Raw genomic sequence first — 26327 nt, forward strand, 5'->3', positions numbered from 1 at the left:
GAAGGCTCAGAAGTGGCCAGGGGCAAGAATGCTGATGCTGGATAATCACACTTGACACATGTCAGGATAAAGGCTGTTAACCAAAATGAAGAATCTCCCTGGAATGCTTAACTTATAAGCACCAGCCCTGGAGCTCTAATTATAATTATTTTCTTTCTTTCTTTCTTTTTCTTTCTTTCTTTCTTTCTTTTTCTTTCTTTCTTTTTCTTTCTTTCCTTCCTTCTCTCTCTTTCTTCCTTTTTTCTTTCTTTCTTTCTTTCCTTTGTTTCTTTCTTTCTTCCGTTTTTCTTTTTCTTCTTTCTTTCTGTCTTCCTTTCTTGTTTTGTTTTGTTCTTTTTCTCCTTCCTTCCTTCCTTCCTTCCTTTCCTTTCCTCCTTCCTATCCAATCCATCCATCCATCCAATTTGCCAATTGGGCCCGCCATACTTGCTGATGTCATCAATTCATCTTATTTTAGGTCTCTATCGTGGACACTTTTTATCTATCTATCTATCTATCTATCTATCTATCTATCTATCTATCCATCCATCCATCCATCCATCCATCAGAATTGCCCACAATATTTATGTTTTTAATCAGTGTTTGCTCATCTGTGCTGCACATCCTCAGCTGAGCAAGGAAGGGGCGATGATGGAGGAAAAGGGACTTACGGAAGTGACGGTGTCGTTTTTCATGGCAGAGTTATACTGAAGGACGGAGCGAAGGGGCTCTTTGGTGGGAAAAGTCAAGAGAGGGGACTTGGTGGCAATCTCACAAACACCCTCGTACCACTCTTCGGGCCAAAGACCTGGAGTGACATTTGGAGAAAAGAATTGAAAAGCCAAAGAATGGTAAATATTATTTCTGGACTAGTTCAGTAGGCCTCCAGGTCATCTGGAGCATTTTTTTTTTATTATTTTATCAACACTGGAGCCTAGTAAAACCTGTGTCAGGCTATGAACAAGCCCCCATCAAACTGCAATGTTCTGGCCTAGGCTTCTTTCGAAACCACAGTTTAAACAAAGCACTGATTTCCAATGTTTGTTTGTTTTTTAAAAACCCAGCCCTCAAATGACTTGGAGCAGATTATTTCCAACATCATTCTCAAGGCTGGAAAAACAGCACAAGTCTTAAGCTGTTTCAGATTCAAGAAGAAAAATGCTCTTTTTTTTGGTTCCTTCAGACTTAGGTCTTACTTTCCAACATTAATGATTGTATTACAATATTTACAATAATATACAATTACAATGAAGCCAAACATGTCGGCGGAGTTGCCCTGTAAAGTTCTTCAAAACTGATGAAGCTCTTTTAAACATGACACAGGGCAGTTAGCCCACCGAATTTCTTCTACGCCCATCAAAATTCTCCTTTCTTTGTGATAGTTCAGAGGAAAACGTACCTGACCCTTCCACGGCAAAGCCCATCAGCACTGAATACAGCCAGAAGTCGCGGAAAAGTTTCTGCAATCGTGGTTTGGCTTCCTTGATTGGTGGCAAGCGTCTGGTGAGCTGGCAACGAAACAAAACAACATGTTTTAAATGTTGGTTTACAGAAGGGGACAAACCAAACTTTGCTAGCTATCAATTAAAATGGAATAATAAATTGATTTGATTGATCAGCTGTTCCTACTCATCTTGGCTTCTACAGCTTAAGAGAGTAAAATCATCTTCAGATATGACAGCCTAACAATTACTGCAGTCTAGCTAGCTAATCACACATCTTTCATGACAAATGATATAAATTCTTTGTCTTAGGCTCAACTGTTTCAATAAAAGAATTGCCAAGCCCGTGGAGAACTATCACAACACCCCCCCCCATAGTACCCAAAAATGTATTTATTTATTAGAAATATTTACTGCAGAAGTTCTGGGTGCTCCATCACTGGAGGTTTTTAAGAAGAGATTGGACAACCATTTGTCTGAAATGATATAGGCTTTCCTGCCTGAGCAGGGGGTTGGACTAGTTGACCTCCAAGGTCCCTCTTCCAACTCTGTTATTCTGTTACTGCTGGAATCAGGATTGACTTCCAGCTGTTCACATTGAAGGGAATCAAAAATATTACAATAAAACACTGTTCTAATATACGAGTTTCTAAAAAACAAGGTACCAATCTTAACCACGGATTAATCTGTAAAGATATAGCGGCAGTCCTCGACTTAACAATAGTTTGTTTAGTGAACGTTCGAAGTTACAACAGCCAGATTCACTTCACAACCGGGTTGTTATCTTAGCAACTGCAATAATTCACTTAACAAGAAGGTGTGGGGCAAAACTCACTTAACCAGTGTCTCACTTAGCAACAAAAAATTGGGGCTCAATTCTGGTCATAAGCTGAGGACTACTTTTATTTTGAATATACGATATATAAGACAAAAATCTTCCTTTGCTTCTTATCTGCAAAAGAATGATGTCTTTAAAAAAATCTAAAAAAAAAAAAAAGAATATAACCAGAAACAAGAGCAGGCAATCAGCAGAAACAGCACCCATCAGGGATTTTAGCTGACAGGGTGAGTGATTGATTTACAGCGTGTTTACTTTAGCAAGCACCCAGCGGCACCAAAGTTCAGCCTGAAACATTTTCCCCCTGTCTTCCTTGCAAAGGCACTTGTGAGCCTTCCCTTCGTCAACAGGAAAGGTAAGGGATATTTCTTATTGGGGGGGGGGGGAGATGGATTAAGAAAATAAAACAAGCGCCAGTCTTTTTAGGGTGAAACTGAGGCAGAGAATTCAGTGGCTGCAGCTCAAGGCAATCCATGTGTTGCTAAATCTGATCGTATTGTGGCCGTGAATATTTGGGCGACGGTGGAATTCCACCTCTTGATTTTTACTTATTATTTTGTGGCTGCACTGCTGCTCAGCGTACCTTGGTGGGTTTTACACGATGGAAGCAAGGCTGCAACAGAAAATGGGGTGAAGGAAAGACATCTAAAACAGCAGAATAGGGGGCAAATTGGTTTCCACAGCAGAGAGGAAGAAGAGATTGTTATATTTCAACACCCTACCCACATTAATTCCCGCGGCACTTGTTTTTGTACAGAATTAACTCGCTTTCCTTGAGGGTTTTGCTCTGAATTTTATTTTTTTCCACTTTGGAAAGAAATAACCGAAAACTTTCTTAAGGAAAGAAAGCAACCTCTTTAACCTGTTAGTTCTCTAGACTCCAATCACCTTCGCTTCCCATCCTCACAGCGGACTGAAGCCTTATAATTTAACGCAACTTAAAAAAAAATGCAAGAGGGTCTATACAGATAAAGGGAGCGGCTCTCTTTTGCAGCCTAATTGGTTGAGATTTAAGCCCTTTAAAAAAAACTTATTCAGGAATTCAAAATATCGATTTGGGCAAGATCCGTGTTACTTTTTTGATTGAAAGTTCGGGTATCTTCTCGTGAGACAGCCCAAATTTTGAACTTTTGAAAGACACCCAAGAATTGCAGGGATAAATGTGCAATTCTCTCTCCAAATCACAGCCATGTAGCTGCTTAGCTTGGAAGAGGCAGGGTTATATTTTTATTTTATTTATTTGCTAGACTTATATACTACCTCTACCCACCAATCACAACACACAGAAAACAATCATCGCCACGATAAAAATAAACGCACATACCCAATTGCAAAGAGAAATCAACAGATTTATACCATTACTGCTGCTTTGTTTCTATTAGTCCTTAAACTGCAGCCTTATTGCTTTCTCACACCTAAGATGGTGGGCATGACCCTGATAGAAGAGAATATTTATGAACTTGGAGTTGAACTGTGAGGTCCTTGGTGGACTCTGAGTTTGGTTGTCTTCTTGCAGACCCAAAGGTGCCATTTTTTTTCAAAAGGCAACTGGACTTTCTTTGTCTTTGAAGACATTTCGCTTCTCATCCAAGAAGTTTCTTCATGTCTGAAGAATTGAAGTTTCCAGGATGAGAAGCAAACGATCTTCAAGGAAAAACAAAGTCTAGTTGCCTCTTGGGACAGCCATGACCTGAATGACTGAGAATCTCCGTAGATATTTTTTTTTTACTTGCAGACATTTCATTACCAAACTAGGTAACGTGATCAGTGCACGATGTTACTGATGATGTTATCTAGTTGGGTAATGAAATGTCTTAGAGAAACCAAGCTCAGAGAACGCCAAGGACTCCACAGGGCGCGATGCTTCCTCCCCTGCCTTTTATCTTCCTAATAATCCCGTGAGACATATTTGGGGCGGGGGAAATCACAAGTGTGAGGTTACATTATCATCACAGGGAGACTGGAACCAAGTCCTCTGTCCATGTCCAATCTAGCTAGTAACATACATTCAAATACATTCTAGCTGACTTCTGTGGTGGGAACCCAGTATCTTATGAACATTGCATAACGCAAACCATTCCTTACTCCAGTGTGACCCAGAAGCCTGTTACATTCACCTCTTCTTGAATATAAATAACTCAATGTACACTGTTGCAATGACTTGATTAAAACATCCCAACCGTATCTAGCTGACTTAGCTCCTTGGCACCCGAATTGTCATTTTCATATGCTAGAGACTCAGATTCAGACCGTGTAAACCTCTGCAAATCCTCTTGTCTAGCTCAAGAGCGTCTCCTTTGAAGGACTCCGTTTCCAGCTCAAATACGATGAAGTTCTTTTGGCGCTCAGTGGTCTTCTCCCTCGCCATCTCCTTGGCATGGTGTGGCATCAAGGACCTTCACGAGCACTTCGAACAAGTGGGCTGGGAGGCCCAATCCCTCCATCCTCGTAGCCTTCTCAGGAACGAAAGCCTTCAGGTGACCAACCTCTCCCCCGAATTCCATCAAGAAAACACGGTGACCCACGACTTGAGCGTGGAAGAAGAAGAGGAGGAGGACTACCTGGACTTTGACAAACTCTTCAGAGAAGATGACGACGACTACATTGATATAATTGACAGCATTCCGGATACCATCTCTCACGTCGAGCAAGGAAACGTGCTGGCGCTCTTCCGTGGGAAGACCAGAATCCAACGACTCAACATCCTCAACGCCTACTTTGGCTTCAACCTTTACCGAAGCCTTCGGGACCACGTCAACTCTTCCGACAATATCTTCTTGGCTCCGGTTGGCATCTCCACCGCCATGGCGATGGTTTCCTTGGGACTAAGAGGTCAAACCCTGGAGGAGGTCTTGGACGTTCTAGGTTTTGAAGACTTTGTGAATTCCAGTTCCACCTATGACTACTTGACTTTTCACAACCTCTTCCTCAAACTCACTCACCGGCTCTTCCGGAGAAATTTTGGCTACACCCTCCGGTCAGTCAATGACCTCTACATCCAAAGGCAATTCTCCATCCTGAACGAGTTCAAGGACAATATGAAAAAGTACTATTTTGCCGAGCCTCAGCTGGCTGACTTTTCTGACCCGGCCTTCATCACTCAAGCGAACGAGCGGATTGTAAAGCTCACCAAAGGCTTAATCAAAGACGCTCTCGTTAACGTGCACCCTGACACGCTCATGATGATTCTCAATTGTTTGTACTTCAAAGGTAAAGCAAGAGATATCAGGCTGGTTTTATATATATAAGGAACGGTTGCTAGAATTGGGTATGTCTAGTTTAATGAAGAGAAGGACAAGGGGGGACATGATAGCAGTGTTCCAATATCTCAGGGGCTGCCATAAAGAAGAGGGAATTAAGCTATTCTCCAAAGCATCTGAAGGCAGAACAAGAAGCAACGGGTGGAAACTAATCAAGGAGAGAAGCAACCTAGAACTAAGGAGAAACTTCCTGACAGTTAGAACAATTAATCAGTGGAACAGCTTGCCTCCAGAAGCAGTAAATGCTCCAACACTGGAAGTTTTTAAGAAGAGACTGGACAGCCATTTGTCCGAAATGGTGTAGGGTTTCCTGCCCGAGCAGGGGGTTGGACTAGATGACCTCCAAGGTCCCTTCCAACTTTACTATTATTATTATTATTATTATATATACATATTGAACATAAAATAATAATAGGAGTGGGAGGGACCCTGGAGGTCTTCTATTTCAGCCCCCTACCCCTGGCAGGAGATCCTATAGCATTCCAGACTTTCTTTGGGCTTGATGGGACGGGTACATTTGTTCACAGAAAGAATAACATAGAAAGAATACCCCTTCCTGTATCTTATTAAGAGCCCCAAATTTGGGTTGCTCAATGAAACATTGGGTAAATGAATTTTGCCCCATTTTACAACCCTCTGTGCCACCTTTAAGTCAATCACTGCAGATGTTAAGTTAGTAACACGGTTGGTAAGTGAGCGTGGCTTCTCCCATTGACTTTGTTTGTCAGAAGGTTGCAAAAAAAGGGGATCACGTGACCCTGGGACGCTACAACCATCAGAAAAAGGTGGGTCAGTTTTTCGGAGACCGAATTTTGATCCTGTGACCATGGGGATCATGCAAAAGTTGTAAGGGTGCAAAAGAGTCCTTAAGTCACTTTTTTCAGTTGTTAACTTTGTATGGTCACTAAATGGGCTGTTGTAAATCAAGGGCGACCTGTACAGCGGACGTTTCTCTGATTGCTAACCTCCCTTAAAAATTAGGTAGTCCTCGACTTATGACAGTTTGTTTAGTGACTGTTCGAAGTTACGGTGGCACTAAGAAGTGACTTATGATCGTTTTTCGCACTTGTGACCGTTGCAGCACCCCCTCTGGTCACGTGATCAAAATTCAGAGGATGGCTGCTGCGCTCCTGGGCTCACATGATCCCCTTTTGCGACCTTTTGACAATGGGGAAGCCCGATTCATTTTACAACCGTGTCACTACCCGAACAACTGCAGGGATTCTCTTAACAATGACGGCAAAAAAGGTCATAAAGCGGGGCCAAATTCACGTAACAAGGGTTTTCACTTAGCAACAGAAATGTTGGGCTCAACTGCGGCCGTTAAGCCGAGGACTACTCGTAGAAGGAAGCGATGCAGCTAAAGACGATCGGCCCCGGGAAAAGAATTACGGCCTGGTGTTTTCGTTTGTGTTCCCAGGAACCTGGGAAAACAAGTTTCCGGTAGAGATGACCCACAAGCAGACCTTCCGGCTGAACGAGAAGGAGACGGTCAAAGTCCCGATGATGAAGATCAAAGCCAGCTTCCTGGCCACGGAAGACAACGAGCTGGACTGCAGGGTGTTGCAACTACCCTACGTGGGTAATATCAGCATGTTGATTGCGCTTCCCTACAAGCTGGCGGGTCTGAAGGCTCTGGAGAACCAGCTGAGCCCCCAGGTGGTGGAGAGATGGCAGAAGAGCATGACCAACAGGTATCCTATCACTGACGGAAACCCACCACTCTCTGATTCCGATCTAAAATGATTATTACGGTCTGGGGGTTAAGGTACCACCAGCCTAAAAAGCAAGACGCTGTGAGTTCTAGTTCCGTCTTAGGCGTTGAAAGCCAGCTGGATGACTTTGGGCCAATCAACAGGAGACTGGGAGTTTTAGTCCTGCCTTAGGCATGAAAGCCAACTGGGTGACTTTGGGCCAATCACCAAGAGATTGGGAGTTTTAGTCCCACCTTAGGCGTGAAACCCAGCTGGGGGACTTTGGGCCAATCACCAGGAGATGGTGAATTCTAGTCCTGGCTTAAGCATGAAAGCCAACTGGGGACTTTGGGGCCAATCAGCAGGAGACAGTGAGTTCTAGTCCTGCCTTAGGCACAAAGCCAGCTGGGGGACATCGAGTCAATCACCAGGAGACGGTGAGTTCTAGTCCCAGCTTAAGCATGAAAGCCAACTGGGGGACTTTTGGGCCAATCACCTGGAGATTGTGAGTTCTAGTCCCACCTTAGGCACGAAAGTCAATTGAGTCCCGTTTTTCAGTGCCATTGTGTTAACTTCTGGCTGTAGTTGGCCTTGAAGTGGAGCCACGGTGGGTTGCACGCTAGCAACGAATCGGCGGGAGCCAAACAAACGATCCTTAAAAGATTTAATAAGCGCTGCAGATGACTTGCGTCCGTTCAGGTTTCACTCCTAATTCTCTCGCCAGAACCCGAGAAGTGCTGATGCCCAGATTTAAGCTGGAGAAGAACTACGACTTGATTGAAAATCTGAAAGCGATGGGGATCGAGGAGCTGTTCACCCAGCGCGGCAACTACTCCGGGATCTCGGAGGAAAGGATCACCATCAATAAGGTAACTCAGCGTTGGTGCAAATTAAAACTCCACAGAAATTTGTTTTTAACTTTGCGTAAAAGACGGAGGAGAATTATTCTGTTTGGGCTAGTTTAGGGTTAGGAGCCGTGGCCAGAAGGAGGCTAACGGAAACGCTACCTAATTTTTGGGATGGATAGGTCAGGAAAAAAAGGAGCGAAGCGGAGAGCGAAAGGTGGGCACAGAGAAAAGGGGAGAGGACCGTTAAGAGAGAGAAAAGACGGGCAGGAAAAAGCAGATTTAATTATAAGCCGCTTTAGCAAATGACTGGCCACTTCAGTGTTCAGGTACGTGGCTGAGCTGCAGCACCCCAGATATAAGGTTTTTTTTTTTTTTAATTTTCCTACTTATTTGGTGTTTAGGCCAGTTTTATTCTTTTATAAATGCCCCAAAGCAGCCTCCCCCTTTTCCCCACAATGACACCCCCCCCCCGTAAGGTGGGTTGAGATGAGAGAGGGAGGGACTGGCCCAAAGTCACTTAGCTGGCTTTCATGCCTAAGTGGGGACTAGAACTCCCAGTCTCCTGGTGATTGGCCCAAAGTCGCCCAGTCGGCTTTGGTAGCTAAGGCAGGACTAGAACTCCCAGTCTCCTGGTAATTGGTCCAAAGTTACCCAGCCGACTTTCCTGTGTAAGGTGGGACTAGAACTCCCAATCTCCTGGTAATTGGCCCAAAGTCACCCAGCTGACTTTCATGTGTAAGGTGGGACTAGAACTCCCAGTCTCCTGGTAATTGGCCCAAAGTCACCCGGCTGACTTTCATGTGTAAGGTGGGACTAGAACTCCCAGTCTCCTGGTGACTGGCTGAGAGCCGCCCAGTCAGCGTTGGTACCTGAGGCGGGATGAGAACTCAAGAGTCTGCTTAACGCTTGCTGGGGTTTCACGCCCATGGCTGGACCAGAACTCCCAGTCTCCTGGTTTCCAGCTCAGCCACCTTCCCCACCTTATCGAGCTTCTTCTGTGCTGCTTCTGAGTGTTAATCTTCCGTTTCGACAGTTCAATCATCAAGGGACGATTACGGTGAACGAAGAAGGGACCGAGGCTGCCTCCGTGACCACCGTGGGCTTTATGCCACTCTCAGCTCAGATCCGTTTCGTCATTGATCACCCCTTCCTCTTCCTGATCTACGAACATCGTACCAGCTGCCTGCTCTTCATGGGGAGAGTTTCTGACCCCAGCAAGCATTAAGCGGTAGAATCACAACCGTGGGACAACTGCATGTAGACAACTCGGATTTAACTTACACTATTACTGGTTTTTATAGGCAGAGGTAGGCGAGCCACAAGTGCTAGTAGCACAGCTTCCCCCCCTTCCCCTCTCCGCCCCCCCGAAGCTGCCACAGGTAGTCCTCGACTTACGAGCACAAGGGAGCACAACGTTTCTGTGGCTAAATGAGACATTTGTTAAGTGAGCTTTGCCCCGTTTTACGACTCTTCTTGCCACGTCAGTTAACTGAATTGCTGCATTTGTTACATTAGTCAGACAGTGGCTCAGTGCAAAAGCAGGTGTCACATGACCCCCAGGAACGCCGCTGCAATCGTCATAAATATGAATCAGTTGCCAAGCCTCTGAATTTTGATCAGCTGACCACGGGGGTGCTGCAACAGTCGTCTAAGTGTGAAAAACGGTCATAAGCCGCTTTTTTCCGTGCTGTCGTAACTTTGAACGGTCACTAAACGAACTGTTGTAAGTCGAGGATTACCTTTATCTTCCAAATGTGAGAAGGAAGGAAGGAAGGAAGGAAGGAAGGAAGGAAGGAAGGAAGGAAGGAAGGAAGGAAGGAAGGAAGGATCAAGAAAAAGAACAGAGGGAAAGTGGGAGGAAGGGAAGGAAGGAAGGAAGGAAGGAAGGAAGGAAGGAAGGAAGGAAGGAAGGAAGGAAGGAAGGAAGGAAGGAAGGAAGGAAGGAAAGAAGGAAGGAAGGGGGAGGAAAGGAAGGAAGGATGGAAGGAAGGAAGGAAGGGAAAGGAATAGAATAAAATAGAGCTGGAAGGGACCTTGGAGATCTTCTAGTCCAACCCCCTGAGGACCTATACCACCACCACCACCTCCTCCTCCTCCTCCTCCTCCTCATTCTCATTCAAGTTTCAAAAGCTGGCTTCTGAGTCTTTTTAGGAGCACTCGCGATAAAACTCGCTCTATCTCAATGAATATCACTGTGATTATAATGTTCATTTATATTTAATAAAAAATGTGAAACATTTGTTATTAGGCACGACCAAGAAGAGGTCTTGATTATTATTATTTTTTAAATTCGGGCTTGTGTCAATGTTGGGCAATTCTGCCGTGGTGACCACTTGCAGTAGCTACAGAAAATAATGCTGAAAAGGCAGATCCAAGGTGGTTCTTAGGTTAATATGCAAAAAGCATTGCCCTTTATTACTTATTCTGTGCATCTTGTGGAGACCTCGGTGTTCCCCGGGCTTGGGGGCTTGTTTGCAGACATTTGACAACCTGACTAGCTAACATCATCAGTACAAGAAGAAAGTGGGGTTGGTGGAGTGGAGGAGGAGGAAGACTAGGACAACTATAAGAGCCTTGGTTTCTCTCTGCGCTTGGTTGTTTTCTTGCAGATGTTACATTACCAGATTACCATTACTGGCTAACATCATCAGTGCTAGAAGGGTGTGGAGTCTGCTACTGATGACGTTGCCTAGTTTGGTAATGAAACGTCTGCAACAAAACAGCCAAGAATTTCAATCCTGAGCTACATATACTCCTCCCTCAAAATCTAAATGATGAAAAAAAATCTACCATTAGCCATCCTGCATACTTAGCATGCAATTGTCCTGTAATGTTATTTCCCCCAATCCTCAAATCCCTCCCTTTTTATAATGCTTACAAGTGCTCCATGGCTGTTAAGACTAATGTCTAGTTTAGCGAAGAGAAGGACGAGGGGGGACACGATAGCAGTGTTCCAATATCTCAGGAGCTGCCCCAAAGAAGAGGGAGTCAAGCTATTCTCCAAAGCCCCTGAAGGCAAGACAAGAAGCAACAGATGGAAACTAACCAAAGAGAGAAGCAACCTGAAACTAAGGAGAAACTTCCTGACAGCTAGAACAATTAACCAGTGGAACAACCTGCCTCCAGAAACGGTGAATGCTCCAACACTGGAAGTTTTTAAGAAGAGACTGGACGGCCATTTGTCCGAAATGGTATAGGGTTTCCTGCCTGAGCAGGGAGTTGGACTCAATGACCTCCAAGGTCCCTTCCAACTTTATTATTATTATTATTAAAGATGCTCCTTGGCAGTTCAACTGTCTGCAGAGATATTCTTGTCTATCAAATTGTCCTTTTAACCAGCCGTTAAGCCTTACCATCAAGTTTTAAAAAGTGGAGGGGAAGAAAAAGAAAGAGGCAATTGCAACCGAGAACTCACGAGTATCATAAATTTTGCAAGGAAGGTAAACATTTGCTTTATAGAGCCTCCTAATGTAACCATTAACCTCTGTCAACACTCAGGACTATATTTACTGAGTGACAAGCAGTTGGAAAAAAATAAATAAATAAAAGTCAGATTAGACCTTGTCTGATCAAACACCAAAATGACTTTGAAATACAGGTAGTTCTCCTATTCCTATTCCTATTCTATTCTTCATCCTTCCTATTCTATTCTATTCTATTCTATTCTATTCTATTCTATTCTATTCTATTCTATTCTATTCTATTCTATTCTATTCTATTCTATTCCATTCCATTCCATTCCATTCCATTCCATTCCATTCCATTCCTTGTTATTGTTGTTAATTGCGAAGTCGTGTCCGACCCATCGTGACCCCATGGACAACGTTCCTCCAGGTCTTCCTGTCCTCTACCATCTTCTGGAGTCCATTTAAGTTCACACCTCCTGCTTCAGTGATTCCATCCAGCCACCTCCTTCTCTGTCATCCCCTTCTTCTATTCTATTCTATTCTATTCTATTCTATTCTATTCTATTCTATTCTATTCTATTCTATTCTATTCTATTCTATTCTATTCCTTATTCTATCCTATCCTATCCTATCCTATTATTCTATTCTATTCTATTCTATTCTATTCTATTCCTTATTCTATCCTATCCTATCCTATTATTCTATTCTATTCTATTCCATTCCATTCTTCTATTCTATTCTATTCTATTCTATTCTATTCTATTCTATTCTATTCTATTCTATTCTATTCTATTCCTTATTCTATCCTATCCTATCCTATTATTCTATTCTATTCTATTCTATTCTATTCTATTCCCAGATTTTTTTTTTTACAATGCTTCTTGTTCAGCTTAAAACCACCCACCGTCTCAGTACAAGAAACCAACACTCACCACAGCAATAACAGGGATCAGCACTCCGAGATTGCCGGCACTGCTGGAGGCCTGTGAAAGATAACAGAGACCAATTGAGAGCAGGAAACTACCAGAGGACAAGGCAGCCACCATTCTCCAAACGGGCTCTTTTTTTAATTTTTTTTCATTCAACTGTTTCCATTGAAATTTTAATAGCTGTTTTTAATGATTTGAAATATTTGGGGCTTTTTGTTTCTTGATTCCATGTGCTGCCTAGAGACGGGCGGCTATACCTATATAATGATAGGTCGATACGAATATAAAAATAATCCATAATTCATAGAACTTATAATCAATTGGGAGAGACTTTCATTCTGAAGGTTGGGAAGCAGCGTTATCCCTTCCTCTCCTACCTTCAGCGCCGGCCCTTTTTCGCTGGCCCGCTCGCTGGCCCTTTTGCCTTCCAGTCCCAGCTGCACAAAAAGTTCCAACAAGTTCATCAGCACCTCATCCACAAGGTGTTCGTCCTGTATATTTGCAGCTATGTTAGCCAGGGCATTAATAACAGCTAAGGAACAGTGTCTGATGAGAAGGCAGAAGGAAGGGGGGGGGGAGAAAGGAGGGGGAAAAAAGAAGAAGAAAAAGAAGGAGAGAAAACGGGAAAGCATCAGCTTTCTGACAAAACATTTTATCTCGTTTTCTTGGGTTCAAAATTGGGCAAGGTTAGGAAAAGGACTTTCAAACTCCTCTGAAAAGCCTCGAAAAACAGGCGAGATGGGTGGCATAGAAATTTAATAACGAAATACAGGTAAAAGGGTTTCTTCTGTCCAGTTGTGTCCGGTTAGGAGGCAGTGCTCGTCTCTGTTTCTTAGCCAAAGGAGCCAGCGTTGTCCGAAGACATTTTCCGTGGTCGTGCAGCCAGCACAGGTATATGCCAAAGGTGCGTGGAACGCTGTTCCCTTCCCGCTTCCCGTTGAAGTGGTACCTATTGATCTATTCGCATTCGCATGCTTTCAAACTGCTAGATGGACAGGAGCTGGAGCTAGTGACGGGAGCTCATCCCGTCGCATGGTGCTCAGATCTCGAACTTGGGCTGTCAGCTTTCTGGCTGACAAGCTCAGCGCCTTTAACCACTGAGCCATCGCACCCGTAAATAAATAAAATAGAATAAATCCAGGTGGCATCAGATCTGATTTAAAAAAAACAACAACTGGGTAGTCATTTTTACTGTTGTGTGAAGCATCAGTTTCCAGATTAAAAAAAAAAATGAAACGGGCAAAAGTCTACAAAGGTTCACCTCAACCCGTAATTTTAAAAAAAACGTACTGCAATAGCGCAGCAAAAAAAATCGAAGTTACCTGTATCCATGATCTTTATAGTCTTTAGTGGCAGAGTATACAATGGAGCTTGCTTTCACGCTGATCTGCTGAAACAAATTCCACACCTCCTGGTAAATATATTGCTGGAAATAAGAAAATAGAAGCTAAATTAGCCGGGGGGGGGGGAACTTGGGAACAAACAATCAAAACAAATCAAAGCATTAACCTTGACATTATGCTGTGATGGCACCCCATCACTGGAGACCTTTAAGAAGAGACTAAACGTTCACCTGTCTGAGATGGTATAGGTTCTCCTGCTTGTGCAGGGGGCTGGACTAGAAGACCTCCAAGGTCCCTTCCAGCTCTATTCTATTCTATTCTATTCTGTTCTGTTCTATTCTATTATTCTATTCTATTCTATTCTGTTATTCTATTCTATTCTATTATTCTATTCTATTATATTCTCTATTCTATTCTGTTCTTCTATTCTATTCTATTCTATTCTATTCTATTCTTCTATTCTATTCTATTCTATTCTATTCTATTCTATTCTATTCTATTCTATTCTATTCCTTATTCTATTCTGTTCTTCTATTCTATTCTATTCTATTCTATTCTATTCTATTCTATTCTATTCCTCATTCTATTCTATTCTATCCTATCCTATCCTATTCATGGACAATAAATCTTTAACATGATCTCTTAAAAGATGTCTAGAAGCTTGTGGCCTCTTTTAATGGCCCCTCCAGGTTCTGTTACTCCTTTTCCTATCCCTTTCTTCCTGGGACTCCTGACTATATTCCAACTACAAACACCACGCAAAGATAAATGAAGCAACTACCATTGCAATAAGGAGCTGATCAGCCTTCAACGGACACTGACAATCAACCGCCCGGAAGGACCGTTGGAATTGACAGCTTCCCAGGCAATTTGCACACCCTTACATTTCCGGTGATAACTAAACAGCCCAGCTGGTCGATGATGAGCACGTCAAGAGGAGACGGCGGCTGGCAGAACTTCTGCTGCAAAATCTGGAGAATGGGTTCCATCACTTTGGGGGTGTCTCTCAGAGCCACTGCTATGTGGCCCAGTGCACGGATTGTGTGGTCTGGAATGAGGTGGGCTTCCCTGAAGAAAACAACACGGCACACTATTTGCAAAAAAAACTGTACGCGTGTCAATGCAAAAAACTGATCAATAAAGTGGAACATTTGTCGCTCAAGGTGGAAGTTTGATGCTCTCTGAGCTTTTCTTGCAGATGTTTCATGATCCCACTAGGTAACATCATCAGTGCTAGAAGGAAGTGGGGTCTGGGGAGAGGAGGAGGAGGAGGAGGAGGAGGAGGAGGAGGAGGAGGAGGAGGAGGAGGAGGAGGAGAACAACTGTGGTTCCTCAGTGCTAAATTTGGTCATTTGCTTGCAGACTTTTTATTACCCAACTAGGTAAACATCATCAGTGCTACAAAGGAGTGACGTACGTGGAAAGGAGGAGGATTGTGGGGTCCTTGGTGCTCTGAGCTTGGTTGTTTTCTTGCAAACGTTTCATTCCCCAAACTAGGTAACATCATCAGTGCTAGAAGGGAGTGGAATTTATGGAGGAGGAAGGAAGGAAGGAAGGAAGGAAGGAAGGAAGGAAGGAAGGAAGGAAGGAAGGAAGGAAGGAAGGAAGGAAGGAAGGAAGGAAGGAAGGACTATGGGGTCTTTGGTGCTCTCTGAGCTGGGTTGCTTTCTTGCAAACATTTCATTACCCAACTAGGTAACATCATCAGTGCTAGAAGGGAGTGGAATTTATGGAGGAGGGAGGAAGGAAGGAAGGAAGGAAGGAAGGAAGGAAGGAAGGAAGGAAGGAAGGAAGGAAGGAAGGAAGGAAGGAAGGAAGGAAGGAAGGAAGGTAGGAAGGACTGTGGGGTCTTTGGTGCTCTCTGAGCTTGGTTGTTTTCTTGCAAACATTTCATTCCCCAAACTAGGTAACATCATCGGTGCAGCACTGATGAGGTGTACCTAATTTGGGTAATGAAATATTTGTGAAAAATATGTTCACCTAGCAATGGAATATTCCAGAAAGCTTCACTTCTATATTTTCTTCTGGATCGTGCCGAATGTCCTCCCAGACCATGCCAATTCAGGGGAGACTTGACTTTCGGGAAGCAGAAGCAGTCTGAAACGTTTTGGTCCTGATACCTGGATAAAACAGGTTTGTCTCCAGAACGTCCCTAGAAAACCTCAAATTGCTTCCACTTCAGATAATTTATTGTTGGAATCCGCTCAACTGCTGCTGAAGAGCAGAGAGGAGAGAAAATGGAACATTTTATTGCCAGACTGATGCGTTTTTGACATCTTAAGATACTCATATGTACGCGTGCCCTCTTTGGACAGGAAGAACAAACTTTTAGGTTGCAGAATTCTCTAGTGAAAAATACCAAATTCCAGGTTTTTCAAAGGATCTGCGCTGAAACCAGCTGATTTTGTATCTTTTAAGGAAATAGGTAACCAGCCCCCAAATGAGGCCTTGAGGACGGAAGTAGGGATCTCCTGCTTGAATGGGGGGGTTGGACTAGAAGACCTCCAAGGTCCCTTCCAACGCTGTGAGACCACTTGGCAGCATTGAAGTGACTTACTTATCGCTTTCTTGGGAAATGTAGAGACGGTTAGATAAACTGGCTAAGAAGGCTTCAACGATGACAGGATCGATGGTCAGACCGGCTTTCAAACACCTGCAAGATATATAATTTGACCAGGGGGTTCAGGCCTTCAAACCTTCTTGAGAAATCCATGCAGGTAGTCCTCAAGTCACCACCATAACTGACTTGGCAAAAATCTGCTCTTCGCGAAGAGGCAAGGTTGGCTTTTCAACCTGTTGAGAGAACCACCTCTTTGCCTACCTGAGATGAAAACCTACCTGCAGATGTTATCAATGGCAATGTCCCGGAGCTGTTCGTACATGGAGGATTCGTTTTTCTTTCCCGACATTACGCTCAGCGTCGACTCGGCGTGTTCGTTCGTTATGCTGATCTTGATGTCGTTGGCGCCTTAAGAAACGGGGAAGGTCTGGTGGTGAAACCCTGTCCTGTAGAGCTGCTATGGGACTACAGATAGTCCTTGTCTTACGACCACAAATGAGCCCAAAATTTATGTTGCTAAGCGAGACATTTGTTAAGTGAGTTTTGCCCCCATCTGATGACCTTTCTTCTCACGGTTAAGTCAATCATTGCCATTGTGAAGTTAGTAACACGGTTGTTAAGTCAATCTGGCTTCTCCGTGGACTTTGCTTGGCAGAAGGTTGCAAAAGATGATCGCGTCACACACACAACACACACACACATCCTGGAGGGCAACTGTCATAAATACAAGTCAGTTTCCAAGCCTTAAATTTGGATCACATGACCACGGAGATGCTGCAGCGGTCCTAAGTGTTTCAGTGCCGTTGTAGCTTTGAAACGAGTTGCTGAAAGCCAAGATGACCTGTACACAACAATGCAACCACCTCAAAGACATATCTGGACACATCAAAGACACATCTGGATATGAAAGGGTCAGGCACCCTTTCGTTTTAGGAGAGGCGCAAATTAAGATCAAGTGTTGGACCAAGCCAATGGACTGTAACATTATTTGCTTTCAACTCGGCCTGGTGTCTGAAATCAGGTTAAAACTAGGAACCAGCTGTGGGGCTTGTTCAACACACCAAAATTTGGTGGACGATAAGTTGGTGCCCTGTCGGAGTCACTCTCAGTATATAAGCCACCGCTGAAAACATTTGCAAGGGTACAAATAGACACAGCAGCCTCATGGGAGAAAAAAAGGAGACCAGCCCTCAAGCACGATAGGGATATTTGATTGGCAGCTGCCAGGGTTGGTTAAGAGATGGGTAACTCTATAAATGTTTTAAATAAATAAATAAGCCAAACGGGACTATTTAAACGCAGCCTGTTAAGAGGTTTTTTCTCAGTGCATCCACTCTGCCGGATCTTAAATATTTAAAACTCCTCAATGCAGGAAAGAAAAATCAACTGGATCAGGAAGCAGCAACAGAAAGTGAACAATAAATTGGACAAACATTTAGTGAACAAACCAAAATACCTGTTTGGAACTGGCTGTGATATTTGTACAATTTCACCAGGACTGGAGAGGGGATCACAAGGAAATCCCGTAGTGATGGATTGACCGAGTGAACCACCACCGGGAATCTCTCGCACAAGCGTCCGAGACCCTATTTTTTTTTTTTTTAAAAAAAAGACACGGAACGTTACACATTAAATGGCTGGCTCCTATTTAAGTGATTGTCCACTAGGGCTCCAAGATCCCTCTCACAGTTGCTACTATTGAGCAAGGTACCACCTATACCACACCTGTGTATTTGGTATATATGCCCATTAAACAGGGTCATTAACACCAGTTCTAAAGTTTCCATTCAACTGCGGAAATATACTCTGTATTAGGGAGAGACCAACTCCGCCCTCTTGCTGCCTGCCAGCAATTCCTAGCTGTTTTTTGCCCTCCGGGAAGCAACCCCTCCCTCCTGGGAATCCAGACCACACTCCACCACACCTGTAAGCAGCAGATCAGAAGAGGCAAGTGGGCAATGATCACTTTGCTGGATGTCTTGGACTGCAACTTTTCGGACAACCGGATGCAGAGGTTTTCTGCTCCTGGTTTGCAAGGGAACAAGAGAACGTCCAATTGTCGTTGCACAGGGCAGTTGGTAACCCGGCTATCTACCTATATAAGACTCACCTTGCTCATCCTTCACAGCCCAAACCATGAGATCCACGCAGGCGGCATTTGCCTGGCAACGCAACTTCAGTGGATTCAGCTCGTTGTGCAATTTATCGACCTCGTGAAGGAGCTTCTGAAGCTCTGGCTGGCTGCTGTTGAATTGTTCCAGCACGAAATCGTGAATTTCTTTCACAAAACAGTTGGGAAGATCTAACAGATAGAAAAGAACAACAACAACAACAACAAAAGTAGAATTCTGACAAAAATCATGTCTGGATACAGTGAAAGGCATCAGGTTGGGGGAAATGGTGGATCCTAAACTAATCGATTCTTCTTTCCAAACCAGAAATATTTTTATTCCTCTTTGTTCTTCATACGAAACCAATTTTCTACAGATGAACTACAGGGACTCTGGGAATATTCCACAGGGAAATGACCGCTTAGATATTTTGAGATGAATGTTCACGAAAACCCGTGCCATTTTCACTCTCTTAAATCACCAGGAAGTCAAAAGCTTATTAATGCCTTTTATTCACCAATGATCCAACTAAAGTTTCTTCTTGTTAACACAATCATCCTACCTTTCATGTGGTACAGGGTGTCTCGTAGCATTTTGAACTGAGCAACGTACAGAGGATCGCTAAACATTTTGTAGAACAGCTCCACGTGCGGATTGGCCTGTGATACATTTAACAGAAAGAGCAATTCAAGAGCAAACATGAAAGTATCTGATTTGCGTTGTGAAAATTTCTTTAAAAATGAAGCCTGGAGTCTGGACTCTTTTAAGTTCCTGATCTGTATTTCAAACTGACGTTCCCCCATCAGCTTCTACTCTCAACAGCGCTAGTAAAATTAATTTCTACTAAAAGTAAAGCGCTGTAAAAAAAAATTAACGTACCTCGATAACTTCAGTTGCCATGGCATCCAGGTTTTTGAGAACAGAATCCCCAACGATTTGTTTCATCTACGGTTGAAGGAAAATAAACATTGGTAAAAATCCAAAGATTTGCCAAAACACCGAGCACAAGATGGATTGTGTGGGTGAACACATGACAGGCAGTCCTCGACTTTTATAGCCATCTGTTTAGCTCTGGTTCAGAGTTACAAAGGCAGTGAAAAAAGTGGCTTACGACTATGGCGGTGGCATCATCCCCCTGGTCTCGTGATCACAATTCAAATGCTCGGCAACTGGCATGTACTTGTGACAGCTGCACTATCCCGGAGTCATGCGGTCTTCACTTGCAACCTTCCCAGCTGGTTTCCAACAAGGGGAAGCCAGATTCACTTGACAAAAGTATGATTTACTTAACGAAGTAAATCTGCTCTGGTTAGCAATGGAAATTCTAGTCCCAATTGTATTCGTAAGTCGAAGATTACCTGTATAGGTCTTTGATGAAAGATTCAAGGTCACATTTAGCCCTGGAGGTAATAATCATTTGTAATACATAAAAGTAATCTCTATCCACAAATTTTAACCATTTGGTACCTAACAGGAAAGAGGTAGTAGTTTTTACAAGCTTCATTATTTCGTCTTAAGGTTTTCTGGCTCTAAAGCAGGGGTCCCTGACTCTTACTCAGAACCCGGGCCGCAAGAGAGGCAGGCCGGTGTGCACGCATGTCTGCTGCTCTGCTCAGTTCCCCTCTCCCCCACAAGCCGGGCTGCCAAGCCACAAAGATTGGGGTCGGCTGCTCCCAAAAACTTTATCCTACATTATCCTCCCCGTGGCTGCCCACTTACCATGTTCAACAACTGGCGAAGCATTTCTAGTGGAATGTTAAACTCCTTGTTACTAACCCCATTAAAGAGGGGCGAAACAGAGAAACTGGAGCTGATGTTGGAGAAATAATATTCGGGATCGACCGCGCTTCCATCCGGCAGATAGGAACCTGCTTATTAAAGAAGGGAGAGAAAAACTGTAATCAGCCTCTTTTGGGAGACAAAAATGAAGAGATGAAACACCTTCGCTCTCAAAGCCGATAGTTTATACCTTCAAAATATTGCATCGCTGTTCCGCCTGGAGAACCGGGCGGGGGGATCCCCCGATCAGGACTGACCTGAAATATAGAAGCAGGCATGAAATACCATCCAATGGGGCTGGGCCTCCTCCTGTCCTACCAGTTGGGTGGGAAAAATTAAGGGGATAATTACAATATTTTGAAGAAGGGCCACTGCCCCTAATTTCCCCTTAGTCCCTAAGGAGGGACTAGAACTCACCGTCTCCTGATGATTGGCCCAAAGTCACCCAACTGGTTTTTGTGGCTAAGGGGGGGACTAGAACTCACGGTTTCCTGGTGATCGCCCCAAAGTCACGCAGCCAGCATTCATGTCTAAGGTGAGACTAGAACTCACCGTCTCCTGGTGATTGGCCCAAAGTCACCCAGCCAGCTTTCATGCCTATGACGGAACTAGAACTTACCGTTTCCTGGTGATTGGCTCAAAGTCACCCAGCCAGCTTTCATGCCTATGACGGAACTAGAATTTACCATCTCCTGGTGATTGGCTCAAAGTCACTCAGCTGGCTTTCACGCCTAAGATGAGACTAGAATTCACTGTCTCCTGGTGACTGGCCCAAAGTCACCCAACTGGTTTCCATGCCTAAAGCAGGACTAGAACTCAGTCTCCCGGTTTCTAGCCTGGCGCGTTAACCATTTAACTGCTCCAGGCAGACTTACTTCTCGTCATCAACAAGACCACCGTTTTGACTGGGCAAATTTTCCAGATTAAGACCAAGCCAAGCAACATGCCCAGTTTTTCAGCTAGATTGGAAGGGCAATGATAGGAACAATCTCTGATCAGTTCAAAGGGAGCCGGGGGTTCAGGAACAGGGAACACAGGCAGATGTTATTCGAAAGGTAACCCCCCCACCTGTGAGATGCTGGACACGCTGTTGGTTTTCCTCTTTAAAGAACCTTCTTGGCAGATCGTCAGCAGGGAGTTGGGAAGGATCGAGCGGAAGTCGTTGAAGGAACGCCTGCGGATCCCCTCCAGTTCACTGGGGGCCCAGTGGGAATGTGGGGTCACTTTGGGGAAAAGCTTGGAGAGCAGCGCCTCTTCGGAGTGGCTGTAGCGACCGAACGCTCGAGAGATCCCGATTAGGCAAGGCAGGGCGTACTTGCACAAATATTCTGAAAAACAAGAAGTTGCCGTGTTTGTCTGCCTCAGGGATGGCGAACCTTTTAGAGACCGAGGGCCCAAATCGCAACCCAAAACCCAATTATTTATCGCAAAGTGCCAGGGCCGCATCAGCATTGTGGTGCACTCGGGGGGGGGGGGGCGGGCGGGCAGGGAGGCGCCTCTGAGTGCCGCTTCTGGCACGCAAAAACCGGGGGCGCAAAAACGGTCCACCGTACTGCAAAGTGCAAAAACGGCCGCCGCTACACCGCGGGGTGCAGATACAAGGCGCGGCACCATGCAAAAATGGGGCAGGGCTAGTGAGTATCATGCAGGCACTAGCTCTGCCCCATTTGCAGCGTGTGTGTGCTTGCGGCCCTGTGCGTGCATGCACGCATGTAAAATGCTTCCCCCTCCTTTTTCTTCCAGTCCACCAATTGACAATGGTTGGTGACCTCTGTTCTATTACCTCCACTCGACCTTGCTAGTCGGCTGTTTCGCCTCCTTTGTGCTGGGTGGGGCTCCTGCTCCAGGTGGCGGTGGCGGCCTGATGGACCTGCTGCTGGTGGCGGTGGCACGCGTGCCAACAGAGAGGGCTCTGAATGCTGCTTCTGGCACACGTGCCATAGGTTCGCCACCACTGGTCTACCTCATCCAATAGAACGTTTCTATTAATAGGACAGCTTTGCTCCTTGTGCCATCCGTCTTGTGACTTTGCAGGATTCTTTTTTCTAGACATGTATCCGAACTAGACTGTGTTGTTTCTCTGTGTTATGTGTGTGTGTATGTGTGTGTTTTATGCTATTTGAATAAAGATTCTTTAAGGTAAACAATGCCTCGAAATTTTTTGAAGAGTCTCATCTGTCGGAACCATGACATTAAGCCAAAATCTGTTACGTATCTTGCTTACCTTTATCCTGGATCTGTGGAGACTGACACATGCCCAAGAGAACCTGCATCACTTGCAAAATTGCCTCTAAAACCTGTAACAATAAAGGCCGGCCATTAAAAAGTAAAAAACCAAGGTCAGAATTAACAGTACGTAAACAGGTTTAACGTTGTGACCACGGGGCGTAACGAGAGGATGGTAAGATGGCAAATCGTGGGATGTTGTGAGCATCAGAAATGCGGGCCCGTTAATGAGTGATGAATCCCAGTCACGTGACTAGGTGTGTATGCGTGTGTGTGTGTGTGTGTGTGTGTGCTGTGACGGCCGGAATTTCAAGGACAGGTCATGAGTACCACTTGTTCGGTGACTTCATCGAGAACGGATGCTGAACGAGTGGTCGCTAAGCAAGGTTTGTTTGCATTTTAATCTTTAGAATGGTAGGAAGAAATAAGTTAACGGTCAATGCGTTGAATTCCACCAGTCTTACCTGTTCTCTTAAGGACCCATCTCTGTAGGCAACATCGGACAGCAAGGTCACCAAACAGAAGCTGAAGTTTTCTGGGACTGGAAGGATGCCTATAAGTTTGGTAATTAATGGAATAGGATTGCCATTAACCAGAAGAACACACTCCAGGGATCCACTGCTCTAAGCCAGTGGTTCTCACCCATAGCGACTTTAAGATGTGTGGGCATCAACTCCTAGAATTCCCCAGGCAGCCCACGGAATTCTGGGAGTTGAGGTCCATACATCTTAAAGTTGCCAAGGTTGAGAATCACTGGCCTAAGCTTAAAATCTTGCTAAATTCTCCTCCTCCCCCCCATCGAAAAGTGTAAAAAATCACCTCGGCCTGTCCGTGAATTGCTTTCTTCAATCCACTGCACTTTGGGAAGGCCCCTCAGTAGCCGGAGAAGGTAAGGGATGAGCGAATCTTTGTGCTGGAAGAACGGCACATTTTTTTTAAAAAAAAAAAGTCACAATAACAAAAGAATGCACGCAGCAAAAGAAGGAAGCCAACCTCGACTCAAATGCACTTCACAAATGATCAGATTTCAAGCAGGAAATAATCTGCACTACACGACTAATAAGAGAAAGCAGAAAATAGAAAGGGTTTCACAAAAGAACTAATCAAAACCAACCAATTAAGTCTAGTGTTTCTTGAGCATAGCAAATAAGATGGGTAGACTTCAGACTCTCAGAATTCTCCAGTCAGCATACAGAATTCTGGGAGTTGAAGTTCTTAAAATTGCCGAGGTTGAGAGACACTGCTTTAAACAAATTAACGTGGCTAACCAGACTCGGTTTAGCAAACGTAAGATATTACGGTGTTTTAAGAGTTTTGGTCCACAAAATCCGAGTTTTTGGCCGGTGCCCTGAAGAACCTAGGGAAGGACGGATTGTAAATCTTTTTTTAAAAAAGTATTTGTGAATAAAGGAAAGGGTACCTGCAGGTCAGACTCTATTAGAAAAATCCCCAGTGCAATCACAGCATCTCTGCGGCGCTCGTCCAGCTGAAAAATCCCATGGATATCCACAGGACACATGCACAGTAGTTTTTGGACCTAAGGGAGAAAGAAAAGGGAGGCTATACAGGTAGTCCTCAACTTATGACCACAACTGAATTGTAGGTTAGATTATATAATCAACAGAAAGACAGATGAATGAAAATCAGTTGAAGATAACTTGGTGCAGAAAAATGGTAGAGACATCTGTGATTGTGTATGTGGAAGAACACAAAACAGGCTACAATAAATTGGGATGGGCTCGGCCAGTGAATGCTCAGCTCCATCTGGTCGTCCTGACACTATCCCGAATTAAGGGATTACAGGTTTATAAAAAGGGAATTTATTATATTCATGTATTCTATTTTACCCTCTTCTGCTCTCTGCAGTTAACTTTAGCAAATGTTTATTGAAGTCTGGCAAAAGTTTATTTTTACTTTATGCCTTTAGCAGTTACAACTTTACTATCTTACAAGAACACAGTCTATGGGGGAAAAGAAACACTGAATACACTTTTACCAAAACAATCAGTAGCCAAAAAGTTTAGAATCTCGCATCTATTGGGAAAAAGAAACACTGAATACACTTTTACCAAAACAATTAGTAGCCAAAAAGTTTAGAAAGAATCTCGCAAAGCTGGCAATTTTAAATTAGAATAGAATCTTTTCAAAGCCGGCAATTTTAAAAGAATAGAATAGAATAGAATAGAATAGAAAACTTGATTGTCACTTTGAATGTACACTAATCAGCATACATTAAAATGAAATTTCATTGCATGCAGCTCTCAAAGGGTCACCACCACCGATATACACTACATAAATATGACAAAAATAAATACAGAATTATGCATATACCCACATATTTTATATGACACAGAGAAACAACAGTCTAGTTCGGGTTATACATACATGTGCATTGTGTGGATTTCAAATCGCAGAATTGCTGGTTGGGGAATTCTGGGAGCTGAAGTCCACATATCTTAAACCTGTCAAGTTTGAAAAAAACCCTGCTCTAAACTAAAATCAGTAATCCTATGCTTAATTACTTAAAAATTTACTCCATAATCTAAGAGGCTTACTCCCAAACAGCACATTCCACACAGGCTAACTCAGACATATAAATCCGATTAATGTGAGCTACACCTACCTTGGGTAATAAGAAAAACTCACCAGAACGCAAACAAGCAATTACTGACTGTACTGTATTGACTGACAGCAAAAAAGGGATGTCTACCAAATTAAAAACAAAAACTTGGAAGCAACCAAACCGCTTGAGAACAACCCTTATATATGCTGCAAAGACCAAAAGATATTACAACAGTCCCCTTTAAAAATAATAATAAGCAATGTTACTTATAAGCAAGCATGTAGGACTGTAGGTCTATACATATATTGTATACAGTATGTTTTAAATTGTGTTATGTATATGTACACTTTGAGAGCAAGCAACTAAATTTCATTTTTAATGTGTGCCATTGTGCCCAGAAGAAAAAAATGAGAATAAAGGTTATCTATCTATCTATCTATCTATCTATCTATCTATCTATCTATCTATCTATCATCTACCTCTCTCAATCTATCTATCATCTATCTCTCTATCATCTACCTCTATATATATCTATGCATCTATCTATATATATATCTATGTATCTATCATCCATTTATCATCTACTTCTATATCTATGTATCTATCATCTACCTCTCTACCTCTCTATCATCTACCTCTATATCTAATCTATCTATCTATCTATCTATCTATCTATCTATCTATCTATCTATCTATCTATCTATCTATCTATCTATCATCTACCTCTCTCAATCTATCTATCTATCTATCTATCTATCTATCTATCTATCTATCTATCTATCTATCTATCTATCTATCTATCTATCATCTACCTCTATATATATATCTATGCATCTCTCTATATATATATCTATGTATCTATCTATCATCTATTTATCATCTACCTCTATATCTATGTATCTATTATCTACCTCTACATCTATCTCTCTACCTATCTATCATCTACCTCTAATATCTATCTATCTATCTATCTATCTATCTATCTATCTATCTATCTATCTATCTATCTATCTATCAATCATCTAGGTCAGTGTTTCTCAACCTTGACAATTTTAAGGCATGTGGACTTCAACTCCCAGAATTCCACAGCCAGCTGTGGAATTCTGGGAGTTGAAGTCCACATGCCTTAAAATTGTCAAGGTTGAGAAACACTGATCTAGGTCTATACATCGGTTGTATATAGTATGTTTTAAATGTGTGTTATGTATGTGTACACTTTGAGAGGAAGCAACTAAATTTCAATTTTAATGTGTGCCCTTGTGCCCACAGGGAAAAAAATGACAATAAAGGTTAAATCTAAATCTAAAAATATAAATCTATTTGCTTATTGCTTATTATAATATTCATA

The 26327-nt window shown here is 43.3% G+C and overlaps 2 protein-coding genes across 3 annotated transcripts in view; one reads left to right on the forward strand and one right to left on the reverse strand.

Moving 5' to 3' along the window:
* PI4KA (phosphatidylinositol 4-kinase alpha) overlaps positions 1-26327 on the reverse strand; it is a 53874-nt gene that overhangs the window by 26948 nt on the left and 599 nt on the right. The window contains exons 2-21 of one of the 2 annotated variants that reach the window (XM_039332418.1): positions 23837-23953; positions 23236-23329; positions 22881-22969; positions 22415-22487; positions 21259-21518; positions 20381-20447; positions 20131-20279; positions 19291-19356; positions 18974-19070; positions 18411-18602; positions 18225-18325; positions 17757-17886; positions 16579-16708; positions 16298-16393; positions 14625-14808; positions 13720-13823; positions 12775-12943; positions 12401-12451; positions 1379-1487; positions 651-787 (exon numbers count right to left, since the gene is read on the reverse strand). In XM_039332418.1, the coding sequence (XP_039188352.1) occupies positions 651-787; positions 1379-1487; positions 12401-12451; positions 12775-12943; positions 13720-13823; positions 14625-14808; positions 16298-16393; positions 16579-16708; positions 17757-17886; positions 18225-18325; positions 18411-18602; positions 18974-19070; positions 19291-19356; positions 20131-20279; positions 20381-20447; positions 21259-21518; positions 22415-22487; positions 22881-22969; positions 23236-23329; positions 23837-23953 (2415 nt within the window). Of the gene's footprint in view, positions 1-650; positions 788-1378; positions 1488-12400; positions 12452-12774; positions 12944-13719; positions 13824-14624; positions 14809-16297; positions 16394-16578; positions 16709-17756; positions 17887-18224; positions 18326-18410; positions 18603-18973; positions 19071-19290; positions 19357-20130; positions 20283-20380; positions 20448-21258; positions 21519-22414; positions 22488-22880; positions 22970-23235; positions 23330-23836; positions 23954-26327 lie in introns of both variants that reach the window. The other variant, XM_039332417.1, reaches the window with a different exon arrangement.
* SERPIND1 (serpin family D member 1) lies at positions 2295-9732 on the forward strand. Its single transcript, XM_039332419.1, has 5 exons — positions 2295-2614; positions 4541-5469; positions 6940-7213; positions 7938-8082; positions 9095-9732. Exons 2-5 carry the CDS (start codon positions 4587-4589, stop codon positions 9284-9286), a joined length of 1494 nt encoding a protein of 497 aa, XP_039188353.1. The 5' UTR covers positions 2295-2614; positions 4541-4586; the 3' UTR covers positions 9287-9732.

The sequence above is a fragment of the Crotalus tigris genome, unplaced genomic scaffold (genome assembly GCF_016545835.1).
Source record: "Crotalus tigris isolate CLP2741 ecotype Arizona unplaced genomic scaffold, ASM1654583v1 scf7180000024461.2689607, whole genome shotgun sequence".
In the NCBI taxonomy this organism is placed as follows: Eukaryota; Metazoa; Chordata; class Lepidosauria; order Squamata; family Viperidae; genus Crotalus; species Crotalus tigris.

Coding starts and splice junctions, on each gene's coding strand:
- SERPIND1 (XM_039332419.1), top strand. CDS start 4,587: ATGAAGTTCTTTTGGCGCTCAGTGGTCTTCTCCCTCGCCATCTCCTTG. Junction 5,470..6,939: donor CAATTGTTTGTACTTCAAAG/GTAAAGCAAGAG, acceptor TTGTGTTCCCAG/GAACCTGGGAAAACAAGTTT. Junction 8,083..9,094: donor AAAGGATCACCATCAATAAG/GTAACTCAGCGT, acceptor CCGTTTCGACAG/TTCAATCATCAAGGGACGAT.